This window comes from Pongo pygmaeus, chromosome 12, assembly GCF_028885625.2.
Source record: "Pongo pygmaeus isolate AG05252 chromosome 12, NHGRI_mPonPyg2-v2.0_pri, whole genome shotgun sequence".
NCBI lineage: Eukaryota > Metazoa > Chordata > Mammalia > Primates > Hominidae > Pongo > Pongo pygmaeus.
This window is the reverse complement of record NC_072385.2, coordinates 72,101,229-72,122,948: the sequence shown is the minus strand read 5'-3', so window position 1 is coordinate 72,122,948 and position 21,720 is coordinate 72,101,229. Positions and strand designations below refer to the sequence as shown.

At 46.6% G+C, this 21,720-nt stretch overlaps 1 protein-coding gene across 6 annotated transcripts in view; it reads right to left on the bottom strand.

Moving 5' to 3' along the window:
* USP34 (ubiquitin specific peptidase 34) overlaps positions 1 to 10,431 on the bottom strand; it is a 280,827-nt gene extending 270,396 nt beyond the window's left edge. For 4 of the 6 annotated variants that reach the window (XM_063648687.1, XM_063648691.1, XM_063648688.1 and 1 more), the window contains exons 1-2: positions 9,814 to 10,243; positions 142 to 214 (exon numbers count right to left, since the gene is read on the bottom strand). In XM_063648687.1, the coding sequence (XP_063504757.1) occupies positions 142 to 214; positions 9,814 to 9,819 (79 nt within the window). In that variant the 5' untranslated portion in view covers positions 9,820 to 10,243. Of the gene's footprint in view, positions 1 to 141; positions 215 to 9,813 lie in introns of all 6 variants that reach the window. The other 2 variants (XM_054475044.2, XM_063648690.1) reach the window with 1 other exon arrangement.
* Positions 10,432 to 21,720: the final 11,289 nt, after the last annotated feature.

Genomic DNA, 21,720 nt, shown 5'->3' with positions numbered 1-21,720 from the left:
ACGAGGTCAGGAGATGGAGACCATCCTGGCCAACGTGGAGAAACTCCGTCTCTACTGAAAACATAAAAATTAGCTGGGCATGGTGACGCACGGCTGTAGTCCCAGGTACTCGGGAGGCTGAGGCAGGAGAATCACTTGAACCTGGGAGGTGGAGGTTCCAGGGAGCCAAGATCGCACCACTGCACTCCAGCCTGGCGACAGGGCAAGACTCCATCTCAAAAAAAAAAAAAGAAAAAAAACAGGTAAAGGTGAGCTTTTTGTTGTTGTTATTTCATTCTTATTAATAAAACTTACAAGTTAGAAAAAAAGCGAGCTTTGAATTTTGAAAGAAGGTAAGAGGGGCCAGGCACGGTGGCTCACAACTGTAATCCCGGCATTTTGGAAGGCTGAGGCAGGTGGATGACTTGAGCTCAGGAGTTCAAGACCAGCCTGGCCAACAGGATGAAACCCTGTCTCTACTAAAAATACAAAAGAATTAGCCAGGCGTGGTGGCAGGCACCTGTAATCCCAGCTACTCGGGAGTCTGAGGCAGGAGAATCGCTTGAACCTGGGAGGCAGAGGTTGCAGTGAGCCGAGATGGCACCATTGCACTCCATCCTAGGGAACAAGAGCAAAATTCTGTCCCAAAAAAATAAAAAAAAAAAATCCAAAACACTGAAATCTGAAATACAGAAAAAGAACACATACAATTCATTAAATAATAAAATATGAATGGTTAAATTTACTAGTAATTGCTTAATACATTTTCTGCCAAAATAACTTTTATTTTAAGAGATGAAGTCTTGCTATGTTGCCCAGGCTAGCCTTGAATTCCAGGGCTCAAGTGATCCTCCCACCTCAGCCTCCTGAGTAGCTGGGAATACTACAGGCACTAATCACCATGCCCTGCTAAAATAACACTTTCGAAAGGATAATATTCAACACAGGTGAAAGTGCCCTTACACAGGCACGACTAAGACTAAAAGATCAATATATCCTTTCTGGCAAGCAAACAGTATGAAAATAATGAAAAATGTTTATATATTTTGACACAGTAAACTCACGTCTAGAAATCTAAAAGAACCAGGGATGGAGTTAAAACATTTAAGTAGAAAGATGTACATTTGCAGCATTATTCATAATATGGGAGAACTGGAAACAGATATATTACATTTTATATAAAATGAAATCTTATATGAAAACATGTTTTCAGCCAGACGCGGTGGCTCACACCTGTAGTCACAGCATTTTGGGGGGCCGAGGTGGGCAGATCATGAGGTCAGGAGTTCAAGACCAGCCTGGCCAACATGGTGAAACCTCATCACTACTAAACATAACAAAAATTAGCCAGGCGTGGTGGCAGGTGCCTGTAATCCCAGCTACCCGGGAGGTTGAGGCAGGAAAATCGCTTGAACCCGGGAGGTGGAGGTTGCAGTGAGCCAAGATCAGGCCATCGCACTCCAGCCTGGGGCAACAGAACAAGACTCCATCTCGGGGGGGGAAAAAAAATCAGCCAGGCGTGGTGGCCCATGCCTGTAATCCCAGCACTTTGGGAGGCCGAGGTGGGTGAATCACTTGAGGCTAGGAGTTTGAGAACAGCCTGGGCAACACAGTGAAGCCCTATTCCTACAAAAAACACAAATACTAGCTGGGCATGGTGGTACGCACCTGTAATCCCAGCTACTTGGGAAGCTGAGGCAGGAGAATCGCTTGAACCCAGGAAGAGGAGGTTGAAGTGAGCCAAGATCATGCCACTGCATTCCAGCCTGGGCCACAGAGTAAGACTCCGTCTCAAAAAAAAAAAAATCAATTCGGGAGAACCGGACAAAGTAGCTCACACCTGTAATCCCAGCACTCTGGGAGGCTGAGGAAGGCGGATCACTTGAGGCCAGGAGTTTGAGACCAGCCTGACCAACATGGCGAAACCCCATCTCTACTAAATATACAAAAATTAGCCCGGCATGATGGCACATGCCTATAATCCCAGCTACTTGGGAGGCTGAGGCACAAGAACTGCTTGAGCCCCCAAGGCAGAGGTTGCAGTGAGCCAAGACTGTACCACTGCACTCCAGCCTGGGAGACAGAAGGAAACTGTTTCAAAAAAAAAAAAAAGCAGCCAGCTGTGCTGGTATATACCTATAGTCCCTGCTACTCAGGAGGGTGAGACAGGAAAATCGCTTGAGCCCAGGAGGTCGAGGTTGCTTCGAATCGCTTCATTGCACTCCACCCTGGATAACAGAATAAGACTCCATCTCCAAACGGGGGGAAAAAATTCTAACTTTAGATCAAATGTCTACTGAAAAAGTTATGTTACTAATTGATTTAGTACCTATATACTCATAGTATCTAAAAAGCCCTGGAAACATGTAGTTTTATTAAATGGCTCACTGCAGAATAACAGTATTAAGAAAGATTCTCAGTCAGGTACAGTGTATTCCAACACTTTGGGAGGCGGAGGCAGGAGCATTACTTGAGCCCAGGAGCTTGAGGCTGCAGTGAGCTATATTTGGGCCACTGTACCCCACCATGGGTGATACACTGTCTCTTAAAAAATAATCAAAAATCAAAAAATTTAAAATTTTGTTCAATGAAAAAGATCCTTATTCAGCTATACTTATTACCACTTTTGAATTCCTACTACAATTACCAAAGAAATTTGTCTGAATTTTTGAAGATACATAAAACATGGTCAGCATTTTTTACTTTGTCAACTGTGGTGATTCAGATAGATCATCATAAAATTTATACAATGTAACTAGTAAGAACTTTTAGGCCAGACAGGATGGCTCAGGCCTGTAAACCCAACACTTTGGGAGGCCAAGGGAGGCGGATTACCTGGGGTCAGGAATTCAAGACCATCCTGGCCAACATGGTGAAACCCCACATCGACTAAAATTACAAAAATTAGCCAGGCATGGTGGTGCATGCCTGTAATCCCAGCTACTCAGGAGGCTGAGGCAGGAGAATCGCTTGAACCCAGGAGGTGGAGGTTGCAGTGAGCCGAGATCATGCCATTGCACACCAGCCTGGGCAACAAGAGTAAAATTCCTTTTCAAAAAAAAAAAAAAACTCTTAGCCTAATCTGGGATTAAGTCCTGTGGTTCCACCAAACAGTCACATGTGACCCTAAGCAAGTCACATAAATTCTGTAAATCTTAGTTCCCTCATCTGAAAAGGATAGACTACCACCCTCAAAGAACTGATTAAATCAGCAGCATGCAAAGCATGTAAAGTACTTAAGTACCCAACACAAAATGCTCAATAAAGTAATCTGCTTTAAAAATAAAACACACTGAAAGGCCCAGGCGGGTAGATCACCTGAGGTCAGGAGTCCGAGACCAGCATGGCCAAACTGGTGAAAACCCATCTCTACTAAAGATACAAACATTAGCTGGGCGTGGTGGCAGGTGCCTCTAATCCCAGCTACTCGGGAGGATGAGGCAGGAGAATCACTTGAACCAAGGAGGCCGAAGTTGCAGTGAGCTGAGATCGTGCCATTGCACTGCAGCCTGGGCAAGAGAGCGAGACTCCGTCTCAAAACCACCACTACCAACAAAATAAACACAACAGAATTATTCTGCAAATACAGATATTGGAGTAGCTGAATTCCATCTCAAATTTGACTATGCAGGTTGACAGGTGATCTTGGCAAACTACTTATCCTTTCTGAAGTTCAACTTTTTCACCAAATGGTATTGGGATACAATACTTGCTCTTGCCTATCTCACATGAATTATCCATTTTGGACAACTTGGTAAACAAATACACAGAGTAAAATCTACAACACATAAATGGTTTAAAACAATGACGTACACCAGGCATGGTGGCTCACGCCTGTAGTCCCAGGAGGCGGAGGTTGCAGTGAGCCCAAGATCGCACCACTGCACTCCAGCCTGGGTGAAAGAGCGAGACTCTGTCTCAAAAAAAAAAAAAAAAAAAAAAAAAAGATGTACAACGTAATTTTCACTCTGCTTTCAGAGAAATTTACCTTACGAGGTAAATAACCTCAATTTACTAGTGAGTTTGCTAGGGTGATGGCCTAAGGCATGTAACTTTAAGCCTCCAACTCCTCACCAAGATCTAGAAATGCTTTGGCCTTTGTAAACTGGTTCACAAAAGTAACTACAAAAGCAGTTATCATACAAACTCAACAGAACAAGCAGAGGAACAGAAATTTAAAATTTATCCTAAACAGAATGTAATCCCACAAAATGATAACAGCAAAATTTACTCAATACATCCAAGCTTTTTAAATGTTTTAAAAATGAAGCATTAAAAGAAAATGGCAAGTCCAATATTTTAGTATTGTTGGGATTGGTTATTCTAACACTAAAGCCAAATATGATTTTGAAATGTAGTTTCAACTTTTATGATATGTGTCAAGATTATATTGAAAAAGGGTGGGTGTGGTGGGGGTACTTATGACAGGATCCTTAGTCTGGTTCCAGGAACAAACTTCAACGGGTCCTCAACCTATGAGCACAATTCTGTGTCTGTATGCCTCTGCATGTTTCCACAGTGAAAGTTTACAGCTTCAGATGCTCAGAACCAGAGGTATAACTAATAATATTAATACTCTCACCAAAAACTGATGACAAAAGGAACTGTTCATAATCTGTTACTTTTAACGATACTGCATTCTGCCAAACTTTAATCATTCCACATGAAGTCCTTACTCTTATCAAAAAGTCTGTGCATATCTAATATAAAGCTATACTACCCACACTGTGTCTACCCTTTCATTTAAAACACAATTAACTGGCCAGGCATGGTAGCTCATGCAATTCCAGTACTTGGGGAGGCTGAGGCAGGAGAATGGCTTGAGGCCAGGAGTTTGAGACCAGCCTGGGCAACAATGCGAGACCCTGTCTCTATTAATAAACAAAAGCACGGCTAGGCACGGTGGCTCACGCCTGTAATCCCAGCACTTCGGGAAGCCGAGGCGGGTGGATCACGAGGTCAAGAGATCGAGACCATCCTGGCCAACATGGTGAAACCCCATCTCTATTAAATATACAAAAAATTAGCTGGGTGTGGTAGCGGGCGCCTGTAGTCCCAGCTCCTTGGGAAGCTGAGTCAGGAGAATGGCGTGAACCCGGGAGGCGGAGCTTGCAGTGAGCAGAGATCGCGCCACTGCACTCCAGCCTGGGCGACAGAGCAAGACTCTGTCTCAAAAAAAATAAAATAAAACAAACAAAAACACACACAAAATTTGCTGGGAATGGTAGAGGCAGGGGAGGGATAGGGAGAGATTTGTTAAAGGATATAAAATTACAGTGAAATAGGAGGAATAAGTTCTAGTGTTCTATACTACTACAAAATGACTACGGTTAACAATAATATATGATATAAGCCGGGCATGGTGGCTCATGCCTATAATCCCAGCACTTTGGGAGGCCAAGGTGGGCAGATCACTTGAGTTCAAGAGTTCAAGACCAGCCTGGCCAACGTGGTGAAACCCCATCTCTACTAAAAACACAAAAATTAGCCGGGCTTGGTGGCACATGCCTGTAGTCCCAGCTACTTGGGAGGATGTGGTAGGAGGACTGCTTAAGCCCAGGAAGCAGAGGCTCCAGTGACCCAAGAGCATACCACCGCACTCCAGCCTGGGCAATGGAAGAGAAACCCTGTCTCAAAAAAACAATAATATATGATACAGTTTCAAATAGCTAGGAGGATACTGAATGTTCCCAAAGCAAATGCTAAATGTTTGAGATGGATATACTAATTATCTTCAACTGATCACTATACGTTTTATGTATTGAAACATCACTATGTACCCCATGAATATGTAAAATTATTTATCAACTAAAAATTTTTTAAACAAAATTTTTAGGCCAGGCATGATGGCTCACTCCTGTAACTGCAGCACTTTGGGAGGTACAGGCGGGCAGATTCCCTGAGGTCAGGAGTTTGAGACAAGCCTGGCCAACATGGCAAAATCCCATCTCTACTAAAAATACAAAAATTAGCCAGGCGAGGAGGCGGGTGCCTGTAGTCTCAGTTACTCAAGAGGCTGAGGCAGAAGAATCACTTCAACCCGGGAGGTGGAGGTTGCAGTTAGCTGACACAGCATTCCAGCCTGGGAGAAGGAGAGAGTTAGACTCCGTGTCAAAAAAAAAAAAAAAATTTATTACACTCTTGTTTGCCCAGGTAGCCTTCTCTAAGTGTGATCAGTGTTTGTTAATTTCACAAGAAACAGGGCTTTTGGTTTGTTTTTCAAAGACAGCGGTCTTGGCCCGGCGCGGTGGCTCACACCTGTAATCCTAGCATTTTGGAAGGCCGAGGTGGGTGGATCACAAGGTAAGGAGTTCCAGACCAGCCCGGCCAATATGGTGAAACCCCGTTTCTACTAAAAATAAAAAAATTAGCCAGGCATGGTGACATGTGCCTGTAATCCCAGCCACTTGGGAGGCTGAGGCAGGAGAACTGCTGAACCCAGGGAGGCAGAGGTTGTAGTGAGCCAAAACCCTGCCACTGCACTCCAGCCTGGGTGACACAGCGAGATTCTGTCTCAAAAAAAAAAAAAAAAAAGCAGTCTTACTATTTTGTCCAGGCTGGTCTCGAACTCCCGGCCTCAAACAATCCTCTTGCCGAGGCAGGATTACAGGGGCGCACCACCACGTCTGACTGTTTTGTGAGGTTGGTTTAATACTAATTACGTATTTTTCAGCATGACCTGGAAACACACCACCAAAAAATATGCACAATTTTATTGCTTCTCTTAGCTGGCTAAACTGTTACAGGGTGTCATATTTAAAGATGAATTCTGAGCACATTCTGGGAGGACTGTAACTTTGAATTTTTTTTTTTTTTTTTTTTTTTTTGAGATGGAGTCTTGCTCTGTCGCCTAGGCTGGAGTGCAGTGGCATGATCTCGGCTCACTGCAACCTCCGCCTACCAGGGTTCAAGCAATTCTCCTGCCTCAGCCTCCCAAGTAGCTGGGACTACAGATGCCTACCACCACACCCGGCTAATTTGTGAATTTTTAGTAGAAACGGGGTTTCACCATATTGGCCAGGCTGGTCTTGAGCTCCTGACCTTGTGATCCGCACGCCTCGGCCTCCCAAAGTGTTGGGAATACAGGCGTGAGCTGTATTCAGAGTTGCCCGGCCAACTCTGAATTTCTAAATCAAGGTTGAACTGATGCTCATCTTTGTACAAGTTATAGGGGGGAAAAGGGCAGACTTTATAGGTAATTACTGCAAATGAGATCACAAGAAACACATATAATCTACTTCAACAAGTTTTATCAAGCTCCAACCACTCATGTTCATTATCATGCTCCATCATAGCCAGGGATAAGTAAAGAACTACAGGAAAAAAAAAAACAATTTGTAATAGTGTGGTATAAACTACACATAAAATTGTTGAAGTAAAAAAAAATTCTTTTTGAGACAGAGTTTCGCTCTTGTTGCCCAGGCTGAGTGCAATGGCACGATCTCGGCTCACTGCAACCTCCGCCTCCCAGGATCAAGCAATTCTCCTGGTCAGCCTCCCCAGTAGCTGGGATTACAGGCATGTAGCCACCACGCCCAGCTAATTTTGTATTTTTAGTAGAGACGGGGTTGCTCCATGTTAGTCAGGCTGGTCTTGAACTCCCAACCTCAGGTGATCCGCCAACCTCGGCCTCGCAAAGTGTTGGGATTACAGGCGTGAGCCACTGCTCCCGGCCGTAAATTTTTTTAAAAAGGAAGCATCACTATGAGATTATTGTTTAACAGTTAAATTTTTAAATTGAGCCTCAAAAGCAATATTAAGAAACTAAGTATTTTTAGAGTCCACTGGCTTACACACAAATAGAAAATCCTTACTTGTTCATTAAAACAGGTTTCTTAGAGGGTGCACATGGCCAAATTTTGTGAAGCTGGTTGAACTAACCGTATTTGCTTAAAGATAATAAAAGCTAAATTCTATTTAAATTCTCCACATTTCTAACACTCCATAAATGCATTGCATTTTTCAGTGCTTCTAACCAAAGTTCTAGGGGTTTTCCAGATAATCTTAAATAAGACCTTTCACTATGATCAAGATGCCACCTCTTTTCAAAAGATAAACCAACTTTACTTTCTTTAGATGTTTTGTTTAAAATTTTCCAAGTTTAAGATATTTTAAAATCAGCCACGCGCAGTGGCTCACAACTGTAATCCCAGCACTTTGGGAGGCCGAGGCAGGCGGATCACAAGGTCAGGAGTTCAAGACCAGCCTGACCAGCGTGGTGAAACCCCGTCTCTACTAAAAATACAAAAATTAGCCGGGCATGGTGGAGGGAACCTGCATTCCCAGCTACTCGGGAGGCTGAGGCAGGAGAATCGCTTGAACCTGTGAGGCAGAGTTTGCAGTGAGCCAAGATCATGCCATTGCCCTCCAGCTTGGGCAACAAGAGCAAAACTGTCTCAAAAAAAAAAAAAAAGGTTTTTAAAATCACCAACAAAATTAAGTACTTGTTCCTCATATTACATTGCAAAACTATTAACTTTCCAAGTTGAGCATAACAATCATAATCACACGACTTGTATCTGAGGTATAAAATAAAGTATTGAGGATTTATCATATCGTAAACTACCTGCGCCAGAAATAAAAGTATCTCAAAATACACACAAATAATCTTAAAATTCTAGGATAATTTAGGGTGACACAAATACCGGAACCTATAGTTGGAATATGTGCAAAAGCCTATTCCACCTATCAGGAAGTAAATACGGAGTTGAAATTAAGTTAGAACCCTTCCACTTTTATTATTGCCTTTGGTCATTAAAGCGACATTCAAACACAAATACCATGGTACATTTTATAAATCAACTGTTTTAGTTAATTGTATTACAAAATTAGATAGTCTGAAAGTCTGTGGAAATATCACAAACAGAATACAAATCCAAAACCCACATAAACTGTTCGTAAGTGAGCATTTTTTCAACAACCAACTTCTTGTAAATTGATCCCTTCATCTAATTCACCTCTGCCAACTAGGCCTTAAGGCCCAGAAGTAGTTGATTTGCAATATATCTTCTATAAGCTGAAATACCATCTTGCAAGGGTCGAGAATAAAATAAAAAGGCCAGAAAAGATCAACGTACCCTCTTTAATAATAAAAAGTAAAGTATCAGGTAAAAGGCCTTTCCCTCCAGGAGAGATAGGCCATAACTATCCCGGGATGGTATGTGTAGTACAGTGCTCTGCTTAACAGAAGGTACCATTAAAGCGGTGAATGCTACACTAAGAAACATCATTAACAAATTTATTTTAAAAATAGGTATGAAGGTTCCAATCATCACTATCACAGTTCGTTTTCAGCTATTTAATGTCTGGCTGAAGTGTTTAAGACACCCACACACCCGCAAGGGAGGGAAAAACCACCACCCTGCTCCCAGGGAGTTTAATGAAAATTAGCAGGTAAGAGAGGCCTCGGCAGCACGCTGGATATCAAAAGAGGGCGGCCGGAGGATTTGGACTGCGGAGGAAAGCCTCGTCCTCCGACCCCACCTCCCCGCACCTTCCCGGCAGGGCGAACGGGGCGAAGGCGGCGAGGGGTTCATTACTGCCTTCATTAATTGACACCTGTAATGAGGAAACTTTCCGAGAGCCCAGAGCGCCCAGGCCAGGCCCAGCCGGAGCTCCGCGGCGGCCGCGTCTCGGGCGCCCAGGTAACCTGGCCGGGTTGGGCCCGAGGCGCCGCGGCGGCCGCGCCACCGCGCACCTTCCCGGGGCGCTAGGCCCGCACGCCGCCCGGCCCAGCCGTCGCCTCCCGCAGGCCGTGGCAGCCCGGGGAGGCCAGAGAGCTGCGCGAGGACCCCAAACCGTGCACCCCAACGGGCCGCTACCGCGGCTACTTACTTTCATTTAACACCTCCACCAGGTCTGCGCAGTTCTCGCACATCGTTCGGCCGCCGCCCCCCCCCTCCCCCGCTTCGGATCACACTGACTGATCCCGACCGGCGGGGGGGAGGGGAGAGAGGCGGAGGAGGGGGCCGGCCGGCCGGCGGGGCGGGGAGGCGACCAGGGCGGGCGGCGGCGGGGACGGGGCGGGGAGCAAGAGATGGGGGGAGGGGGCCGGCGGTCCCCGCAGCGGGCGGGGGAGAGGAGGGGAGCGAGGGGAGGTGCGCAGGCCGGAGGGGCGCGGAGGCGCCGGCGGCGGGGAAGGGGGGGAAGGACGGGGGGAGGGGAGGGGGGAGGGGGCGGGTGGGGAGAGAAGCAGCAGAGTCACTTCACCGACCAGACGCCGCGGCCACCGCCAACGCCGCCGCCATTTTAACAGAGCGCTCGGGCTGCGCTCGGCTCTTTCCGCCCGGGCTTAGGAGCGGACGAGAGGCGCCTCGCGCTCTCATTCCTCCGCCTCCCTCCCTTCCTCGCCTCTCCTCCGCCCCCACCTCTCCCTCCGCACACACGCCGCACGCTCCACACCCCGCCGTGGCCGGCTCGCCGCCCTCCCTTTCCTCTTCCGTCCGGCCTCCCCGCCCTCGGTCCACCCCCTCCGCGCGCTCGCCCACCCCGCCCAGCCCGGATCTCTGTCAGCGGCCGGAAGGGAAACGCGAAGCCAGCGCGGCCGCGGGGGGAGTCCGGGTGAGTAGGAGAAGATGGCGGAGGCAACGGACGGGTCGCGGTTGCGTGGCGTCGCCCACCACGACCCACTCCATGGGCTCCGAGGCCCGGGGAGCGCCGGGTCACTCGCGCCGTCCTGTCCCCCGCCCCTGGGCTTCGCCATTTTTCCCCAAGGCCCGGGTCGGGGAGTTGGTGGGGGTTTCTTTGGTGTCCCCCGCCTCTTCTGCGCTTAGGCTTTTGGGGTGCGGGAAGCAGGGAGTCAACTGGGGTGCCGGGCTGGGGCTACACCGTAGCCCTCTTTCGGGCGCAAGGGCCACTACCCACGGGGTCTGAGAGTGCATCAGCCCAGGGCCCGGCTTAACTGCATCGGTGATTATCGCTACCCTCCAATTTCTTGAAGGTCCTCCGTCCTGGAGCAGTAAGATCCTTGACGTAACTAGAAATGGCGGGGTAAAGAGTATTTGCCTGCCATCGCCTCGTTTTTACGGAAGAGGGCCCCTCACGATGTGCCCATCAACTGCACCTGAAATAGCAATATTGCTTCTCAGCGGAGAGCGAATAACAAGGATATTAAGATAAAGAACAGGTGAAGGGGGCAGTCAGCTGAAGCTTGTAAGGGAATTTTCCTCACGCCCGCACTTACCCCTTGCTTGCTAATTTTTGTGTCCAACGTGTTTACATAGACATGTGACTGCAAAGTGCGAAAGATCGTGTACATAATCTCTGAACGGTAACCAGTGTCTGTCAAGGACCTGTAGTCATTCTCTCGATAGCTTTTGTGGAGGTTATGGCACGCCCATCTCTCCATGCCGGAACCACCTGGTTCCAAATGCTTTGCCTTTCTGGTGCTTGGAGTTGATACTATAAACAGTCTGCCCAACCTGTTTTGTTTCCCGCTAGCAGGTGATCCTTAGGATTGTAGATCTATTCTACCATCATCTTCCCTTCTTCCTTGTGTTTCTCACAGAATTGGGTTTTTGCAGACTTACTGTGGATCTTGAGGCAGACATTCATTGTCCACTCAACATACATTCCCACCTATCCCTTATTTCCCAGCCAACACAACCCCAGTTATTTTTTTTATTTGATTTTTTTTTTTTTTTTGAGACAAAATCTCACTTTGTCGCCCAGGTTAGAGTGCAGTGGTGCGATCACAGTTCACTACAGCCTCCACTTTCTGGGCTCAAGAGATCCTCCCACCTCCCTAGTAGCTGGGACTACCAGGCGCTCTCCACCACACGTAGCTAATTGTTTTTTGTGTTTAGTAGGGACAGGGTCTTGCTATGTTATCCAGGCTGGTCTCAAACTCCTGGCCTCAATTGATCCTCCGGCCCAAAATGTTAGGATTACAGGTATGAGCCAACGTGCTGGTCTCACATTTTTTCGGGTAGCAGTTGAAACCAACCATCATGGTGATCTGGCTTCTCTAGGGCAGGCCATACATAATTGAGTTCCTCCTGATGAAAGGTAAGCAACAATCCTGAGCAACATAGTGGGAGCCCTGTGTCTACAAAAATTTAAAAATTGGTCGGGCGCGTTGGCTCACGCCTGAAATCCCAGCACTTTAGGGAGGCCGAGGTGAGCGAATCACCTGAGGTCGGGAGCTCTAGACCAGCGTGACCAACATAGAGAAAGCTCATCTCTACTAAAAGTTCAAAATTAGTCTGGCATGGTGGTGCATTCCTGCAATCCCAGCTACTCAGGAGGCTGAGGCAGGAGAATCGCTTGAACCCGGGAGGCAGGGGTTACAGTGAGCCGAGATCGCGCCATTGCACTCCAGCCTGGGACAAGAGTGAAACTCTGTCTTAGAAGAAAAAAAAAAAAAGGCCGGGCATGGTGGCTCACGCCTGTAATCCAGCACTTTGGGAGGCCGAGGCGGGCGGATCACGAAGTCAGGAGCTTGAGACCATCCTGGCTAACACGGTGAAACCCCGTCTCTACTAAAAAAAAAACAAACAAAAAATTAGCCAGGCATGGTGGCGGGCGCCTGTAGTTCCAGCTACTTGGGAGGCTGAGGCAGGAGAATGGCGTGAACCCAGGGAGCGAAGCTTGCAGTGAGCTGAGATCGCACCACTGCACTCCAGCCTGGGCGACACAGCAAGACTACGTCTCAAAAAAAAAAAAAAAAAATTACCTGGTCGTGGTGGCTCACGACTATAATCACAGTACTTTGGGAGTCCAAGGCAGATGGATTGCTTGAGCCTAGGAGTTCTACATCAGCCTGGGCAACATGGCAAAACTCCATCTCCAGTACATAAGAAAATCAGTGGAGTATGGTGGTACATACCTGTAATCCCAGCTACTGGGGAGGCTGAGGTGGGAGGATCACTAGAGCCCAGGAGATGGAGATTGCAGTCTAGCCTGGGTGACAGAGTGAGACCCTCTCTGGAAAAAAAGAAAAGAAACGTAAGCAGAAATCTGCAGGATGGGTTCTTTGGGAAGAATTCCCCTTTCCTAATACAATAAGGGACAAATTCAGCTAACATACCGTTTAACCCTTTCTGTCTGAAACATGGTCTTGATACACAAAGTAATACCCATCTTGTAATTTTTTTTAACAATGAAACCTTTATCCCATTTGCGGTTTCATTGTTTAAAAAATTTGATTAAACAAGCCGGGCACGGTGGCTCAAGCCTGTAATCCCAACACTTTGGGAGTCTGAGGCAGGTGGATCACCTGAGGTCAGAGTTGAAGACCAGCCTGACCAACATGCTGAAACTCCATCTCTTCTAAAAATACAAAAAATTAGCCAGGGGTGTGGTGCTGGGCACTTGTAATCCCAGCTACTCGGGAGGCTGAGGCTGGAGAATTGCTTGAACCCAGGGGGTGGAAGTTGCAGTGAGCCGAGATTCTGCCATTGCACTCCAGCCTGGGCAACAAGAGCAAAAAAAATTCCATCTCGAAAAAAAAATGATAAAACAGAATCATAAAGTGTGGATCCCTGATGCATCTTTGAACAACAGTCTATGCCCAGAATGCTTATGTGAGAAAAATAAAATTTATTTTTCTTGGCTGGGCGTGGTGGCCTACACCTGTATTCCCAGAACTTTGAGAGGCCAAGGAGGGCACATCACTTGAGGTCGGGAGTTAGAGACCGGCCTGGCCAACGTAATGAAACGCATCTCTACTAAAAATACAAAAATTAGGCTAGGCGCAATGGCTCAATGCCTGTAATCCCAGCACTTTGGGAGGGGGAGGTGGGCAGATCACAAGGTCAGGAGTTCAAGACCAGCCTGGCCAACGTAGTGAAGCCTCGTCTCTACTAAAAATACAAAAATTAGCTGGGCTTGATGGTGCATGCCTGTAGTCCCAACTACTTGGGAGGTTGAGGCAAGAGAATCACTTGAACCTGGGAGGCAGAGGTTGCAGTGAGCTGCGGTTGCCACCGCACTCCAGCCTGGATGACAGAGCAAGACTCCTCAAAAAAGTTCTTTTTCTTTAAGCCATTCTTCAGATTTTCGTTACTTGTAACCAAACACATTTCTAACTGATACAGATACTCTCTTTTTTTTTTTTTTTTTTTTTTTTTTTGAGTCTCGCTTTGTCGCCCAGGCTAGAGTGCAGTGGCGTGATCTCCGCTTGCTGCCAGCTCCACCTCCCAGGTTCACGCCATTCTCCTGCCTCAGCCTCCTGAGTAGCTGGGACTACAGGCGCCCGCCACCACGCCCGGCTAATTTTTTGTATTTTTAGTAGAGACGGGGTTTCACCATGTTAGCCAGGATGGTTTTGATCTCCTGACCTCGTGATCCGCCTGCCTCGGCCTGCCAAAGTGCTGGGATTACAGGCGTCAGCCACCGCTCCTGGCCTCTTTTTTTTTTTTTTTTGAGAGGGAGTCTGGCTCTGTTGGAGTCTCACTCTATCTTTGCCCAGGCTGGAGTGCAGTGGCCTGATCTCAGCTCACTGCAATCTCTGCCTCTCGGGTTCAAGCAATTCTCCTGCCTCAGCCCCCGAGTAGCTGGGAATACAGGCACATGTCACCATGCCCTGCTAATTTTTTTGTACTTTTAGTAGAGACGGGGTTTCACAGTGTAAATAGCCAGGATGGTCTCGATCTCCTGACCTTGTGATCCACCCGCCTCGGCCTCCTAAAGTGCTGGGATTACAGGCATAAGCCACGGCGCCCAGCCTTCAACTATCCCCTCTTATAAGGAAAGCAAAAGCTTTCCAGAAACCCCTACAGCTAACTTTACTTTAGGTCTCATTTACCCAAATTATTATTATTATTATTTTTTTTTTTTTTTGAGACGGAGTCTCACTCTGTCGCCTAGGCTGGAGTGCAGTGGTGCAATCTCAGCTCACTGCAACCTCTGCCTCCTGGATTTAAGCGATTCTCCTGCCTCAGCCTCCCCAGTAGCTGGGATTACAGGCGCACACCACCATGCCCGGCTAATTTTTGTATTTTTAATAGAGACGGGATTTCACCATGTTGGTCAGGCTGGTCTCAAACTTCTGACTTTGTGATCCGCCCACCTCGGCCTCCCGAAGTGCTGAGATTATGGGCATGAGTCACGGAGTCCGGCCTCATTTACCCAAATTCTTATCACAAAGCCATCCTTAGCCTCAAGGAATGCCTGAAAATTCATACTCTGCTTTTTAGCCTCTATGGTAAAGGAAGCTGGCAGTGGGTGTTAATTGAGTTTATCTACAGTACATGCCAAAAGTGGTAAAGCTGTAAGATCATACAAGGAGAGGAAATACAGTGAAAAGAAAAGGACCAAAAACAGCTTTGAAGGAGTCTTTGTGAGCCAGGGTCTCTGTCACCTAGGCTGGAGTGCAGTGGCACCATCATGGCTCACTACAGCCTTCTTGACCACCTCTCACCTCCGCCTGGACTACAGATGTGCACCACCACTGTTTTTTGTAAATATGAGGACCGTGTTGCCCAGGCTGACCTCCCAAAATGCTGGGATTACATCCATGTGCTACGACCATGCCTTCTTTTTTTTTTTTAACCACTCAGACTGCATCCTGCCACACCACACCTGGCTATGAGAGACTCTTAATATCTAAAATCTGAGTAAAGGAAGAGAAGAGGTCTCACATTTACAGAATGTGGTTGGTTGGCCAGGCACACACCTGTAATCCCAGCAGTTTGGGAGAGCCAGGTGGGGGGATCACTTGACACTAGGTGTTTGCAATCAGTGTAGGCAACATAGCAAGACTGTCTTTTTTTTTTTTTTTTTTTTTTTGAGACAAGAGTTTCACTCTGTCGCCCAGGCTGGAGTGAAGTGTTGCAATCTCGGCTCACTGTAACCTCCGCCTCCCAGGTTCAAGCGATTCTCCCGCCTCAGCCTCCCAAGGAGCTGGGATTATAGGCGCCCGCCACCACGCCTGGCTAATTTTTGTATTTTTAGTAGAGACAGGACTTATAGACTAGGGTAGATTCATTCCATCTGAAGGATCTTTTTCTATAACTAACACTGAGTGTAAGTTACTTAATCTTTATGTGCCTCGGTTTCCTTAACTATAAAATGGAGATTAATGATAGTACTTACGTCAGGATTGTTGTGAGGATTAAATGGGTTAATATAGATGAAGTGTGTAGAACAGTGTCTGACTCATCATAAGCAAATAATTAATGTAAGCTACTATTTGGAGATTTTAAAAAATTGCCTCCTTGGAATTTCTGCTTTCTGATGGGTTATTCTCTCAAATTATTTGCCGTAATTCTTAAACTTTGATTGTCATGAGAATAACTTGGAGGGCCTTGTGTGTTTTTAAAAAAGAAAACGAGCATATTCTAGGCTGGGCACAGTGGCTCACGCCTGTAATCCCACCAGTTTGGGAGGCCGAGGTGAGCAAATCACTTGAGGTCAGGAGTTTGAGACTAGCATGGTCTACGTGGTGTAACCCCAGCTCTACTAAAAAAAATACAAACATTAGGCCGGGCGCAGTGACTCAAGCTTGTAATCCCAGCACTTTGGGAGGCCAAGGTAGGCGGATCACCTGAGGTCAGGAGTTCAAGACCAGCCTGGCCAACATGGCAAAACCCTGTCTCTACTAAAAATACAAAAATTAGCCGAGTATGGTGGCACATGCCTGTAATCCCAGATACTCAGGAGGCTTAGGCAGGAGAATCGCTTGAACTCGGGAGGTGGAGGTTGCAGTGAGCCGAGATTGTGCCACTGCACTCCAGCCTGGGTGACAGAGTGAGACTCCGTTTCAAAAAAAAAAAAAAAAAAAAAGGGTGGTGCGCATCCTGTGGCCTCAACTACTCGGGAGGCTGAAGCGTGAGAATCGCTTGAACCTGGGAGGTGAAGGTTGCAGTGAGCTGAGATCGCACCACTGCACTTCAGCCTGGGCAACAGAGTGAGACTGTGTCTCATAAAAAAAGCTTATTCTTTGCCTATTTCCCAAGGATTCTGACTGTGTAGGCCTGGTGCAAATCAACTATTTTTTTTTCTTTTTCTTTTTCTTTTTTTTGAGACGGAGTCTCGCTCTTGTCGCCCAGGCTGGAGTGCAGTGGCGCTATCTTGGCGCACTGCAAGCTCCGCCTCCACCTCCCGGGTTCAGGCCATTCTCCTGCCTCAGCCTCCCGAGTAGCTGGGACTACAGGCGCCTGCCACCACGCCCATCTAATTTTTTGTATTTTTTAGTAGAGACAGGGTTTCACCGTGTTAGCCTGGATGGTCTCGATCTCCTGACCTCGTGATCCGCCCGCCTCGGCCTCCCAAAGTGCTGGGATTAGAGGCGTGAGCCACCGCGCCTGGCCGCAAATCAACTATTTTCATAAGTGCTCTAGGTAATTCTAATGCAAATAGTCCTTGTCTGACGCAGGAGAAACACGATAGTCAAGTTTAATCCTATTTCCTCAAGTAATTTCTTCCTATGTTTGAAAGCAGAAGTCCGATTTCCCTTGAGATCTTTCTTTGGCTCAGAACATCCAGAGCTCTTTTACTTCTTCCTCATGTAAAATAGCTTCAGGTCTATATGTGATCCTGATTGAGAAATTAAGTCTTGTCTAGAGAATAAGCAGTATTTAATTAAAACATAATATCTCAAAGTATAGTCTGACAGCACAGAGTAGCATATTCTCTCTTGTTCTGGGCAACATACTTTAATGTAGCCACATAATAATATTTAGCCATTCTAAACTATAGTTAATTAAAATATTTAGGTCTTTTTCACGTTTTGCTGGAAAGCCAAATCTTTCCCTATATTTGTGCAATTGTTCTTTTAACATACCTGCAGTATTTTGTAGTTGTTTATTATTGTAACTACTTTTCTCTTTATAAAAGTAAAACATGCTTATAGTAAAAACTACAGAAACAATGGCCAGACGCGGTGGCTCACGCCTGTAATCCCAGCACTTTGGGAGGCCGAGGCAGGCAGATCACGAGGTCAGGAGATCGAGACCATTCTAGTTAACAGGGTGAAACCCGTCTCTACTAAAAATACAAAAAATTAGCCGGGTGTGGTTGCGGGCGCCTGTAGTCCCAGCTGCTAGGAGGCTGAGGCAGGACAATGGTGTGAACCCGGGAGGCGGAGCTTGCAGTGAGCCGAGATCATGCCACTGCACTCCAGCCTGGGTGACAGAGTCTCAAAAAAAAAAAAAAAAAAAAGCTACAGAAAAATATGAAGAAACTAAATATTGACCATTATCCCATTCCCAATCATAGTTTTTTTTTTTGAGATGGAGTCTCAAGTCTGTCTCCCAGGCTGCAGTACAATGGCTTGAACTCAGCTTACTGTAATCTCTGCCCCTCGGGTTCAAGCAATTCTCCTGCCTCAGCCTCCCAAGAGCTGGGATTACAGGCACGTGCCACCACACCGGGCTAATTTTTGTATTTTTAGTAGAGACAGGGTTTCACCATGTTGGCCAGGATTCTCTGTCTCATGCGTCCGTGTGAAGAGACCACCAAACAGGCTTTGTGTGAGCAACATGGCTCTTTATTTCAGCTGAGTGCAGGCGGGCTGAGTCCGAAAAAGGAGTCAGCAAAGGGTGGTGGGATTATCATTAGTTCTTACAGGTTGGGATAGGCGGTGGAGTTAAGTGCAATGTTTTGGGGGCAGGGGGTGGATCTCAGAAAGTACATTCTCAAGGGTGGGGAGATTATAAAGAATCTTCTTAAGGGTGGGGGAGATTACAAAGTACATTGATCAGTTAGGGTGGGGCAGAAACAAATCACAATGGTGGAATGTCATCAGTTAAGGCTGTTTTCACTTTTGTGGATCTTCAGTTGCTTCAGGCCATCTGGATGTATATGGCAGGTCACTGGGGATATGATGGCTTAACTTGGGCTCAGAGGCCTGACAGTCTCGATCTCTGACCTCATGATCCGCATGCCTCGACCTCCCAAAGTGCTGGGATTACAGGTGTGAGCCACCGGACCCTGCCTCTCTTTTTTTTCCCTATATCGCCCAGGCTGGAATGCAGTGGCTCGATCTTGGCTCACTGCAGCCTCTGCCTTCTAGGCTCAAGTGATTCTCCTTCTCAGCCTCCTGAGTAGCTGGGGTTGCAGGCGTGTGCCACCACACCCAGCTAGTTTTTTTTATTTTTGGTAGAGACGGAGTTTTACCATGTTGGCCAGGCTGGTCTCGAACTCCTGACCTCAGGTGATCCACCCACCTCAGCCTCCCAAAATGCTGGGATTACAGATGTGAGTTACCTCGCCCAGCTTCACAATACTTTCTTTAAACTGGACTCAGTTGAGAACTTAAATTGTTGCTTAAGCAACACCACAATAAACTTTCTAAAACAGACATCTCTGTGTACTGTTTTATTTACTCTCTTAGAACCAATTCTTAAAAATGGCCAGGCTTGGTGGCTCACGCCTGTAATCCCATCAGTTTGGGAGGCTGAGGAGGGCAGATCATGAGGTCAGGAGTTCGAGACCAGCCTGGCCAATATGGTGAAACCCCATCTCTACTAAAGATACAAAAATTAGTCCGGCGTGGTGTCACATGCCTGTAGTCCCAGCTACTTGGGAAGCTGAGGCAGGAGAATCGCTTGAACCTGGGAGGCTGAGGTTGCAGTGAGCTGAGATCGTGCCACTGCATTTCAGCCTGGGTGACAGAGCGAGACTCAGTCTCAAAAAAAAAAAAAAAAGGAATTGTTAGAATGACAGTCTTCACATGGATCCTTTGTGTCTTGGATATTTGGTCTCTCTTTTCTTTGTTGGCTTCTTTTCATCTCACTGACTTCCAAGCACTGAGGTGCCCAGGGCTCTGTGTCCAACAGAGTCTCATTAATTTCCTAGGTGATCACATCAAGTTCCATAGTTTGAAATACTGCCTAGTTAGTAAACTCATTTCTCCAATCAAGCTTCTCCACTGGATCTAAATGTTGACTTGAACTGTTCACTTATCTAATGACTATTTCAAACTTAACAGGTCCATATTTGAACTTTTGATTATCTCTGCCAAATCTGCTCCTTTCCCAACCTACTCCTTTTCAGTAAAGGGCAGCTTTAACCAGTTGCTTGGGTCAGAGATCTTTTCCTCACGTTCTGTTAACAATGCAAATCCTGTTGGCTCAGCTTTCAGACTATATCAAGAATCTGACCACTTTCACCCAGTGCAAGCCACAATCACTTCATCCCTGGATTACAAATTGAATAGTGTCATTTCTCTGGTCAAAACTTCAATGGCTTCTCTTTTTTTGTCTGTCTCTGAGATGGAGTCTTGCTTTGTCACCCAGGCTGGAGTGCAGTGGCACGATCTCAGCTTACTGCAACCTCCGCCTCCTAGGTTGAAGCGATTCTCCCGCCTCACCCTCCCTAGTAGCTGGGACTACAGGTGTGTGCCACCACACCCAGCTAATTTATGTATTTTTGGTAGAGACGGGGTTTTGCCATGTTGGCCAGGCTGGTCTTAAACTCCTGACCTCAGGTGATTCACCCACCTCAGCCCCTCAAAGTGCTGGGATCACAGGCATGAGCCACTGCACCCAGCCAGGCTTCTCTTTTTATTCAGAATAAAATGCATAGTCCTTGCTATGACCTTTAAATCCCTAAGTGATTTGACCTTCTATTACCTCTTTTCTTTTTCTTTTTTTTTTTTTTTTTTTTTTTTTGAGATAGGGTTTCTCTCTATTACCCAGATTGGAGTGCAGTGGTGCAATCATAGCTTTATTACAGCCTCAGTCTCCAGGTTCAAGTAATCTTCCTGCCTCAGCTTCCCAAAGTTCTGGGATTACGAGGGTAAGCATTTGGGCCATGCCTCTATTGCCTCTCTGATCTGTGTTCTCCACTATTTCCTCTTCACATATCATTGTGGCCCTGCTAACCTCCTTGCTGTTCCTCTGAACAGTGATTTTGAGTGAGAAGCATTTTCTGCTTGGGAGACATTAGTCAATATCTGGAGACATTTTTGGTTGTCACAACAAGAGAAAGGAGGTGCTACTGGCATTCAGTGGAGAGAGTCCAGGGATGCTGCTAAACATCTTACAATGCACAGGACAGCTCACATAGCAAAGAATTATCCTGCCCAGACCCAAGCACAGTAGTTTGTGCCAGTAATCCCAGCTACTCAAGAGGCTGAGGCAGGAGGATGGCTTGAGCCCAGGAGTTTCAGGCTGCAGTGAGCCATGATTGCACCACAGCACTTCAGCCTGGGCAACAGAGGGAGACCCTCTTTATAAGAAAAAAGGAAAAATTTGGGTGCAGTGGCTTACATCTGTAGTCCTAGCACTATTGGAGGCCGAGGCGGGTGGATTACCTGAGGTCAGGACTTCGAGACCAGCCTGAGCAATATGGTGAAACCCCATCTCTACTAAAATACAAAAATTAGCGAGGCCTGGTGGTGTGTGCCTGTAGTCCCATCCACTCGCGAGGCTGGGGCAGAAGAATTGCTTGAACCCGGGAGGTGGATATTGGAGTGAGCCAAGATCGTGCCATTGCACTCCAGCGTGGGGGACAGAGGGAGACTCTGTCTCAAAAAAGAAAAAAAAGTTAACCTGCCCAAAATGCTATTTGTGCTGAGGTTGAGTGTGGGCGGCAAGCCACCCAGGTGCCAAGGCAAGAGACCGAGGACACGAGCTGTTCCAGTATAAGAAAATATAAAACAAGAATAGTTATAACAGATATAGATCTTACATATGATTATATATGAATATTATTAATAAGTTTGTAGCAATTATTCTTCATTCCAATATTATAATAATCCTCACTCTATAATCATAACCTAGGAAAAACCAGGCCATACAGAGATAGGAGTTGAGAGGACATAGTGAGGTATGACCAGAAGACGAGTTCGAGCCT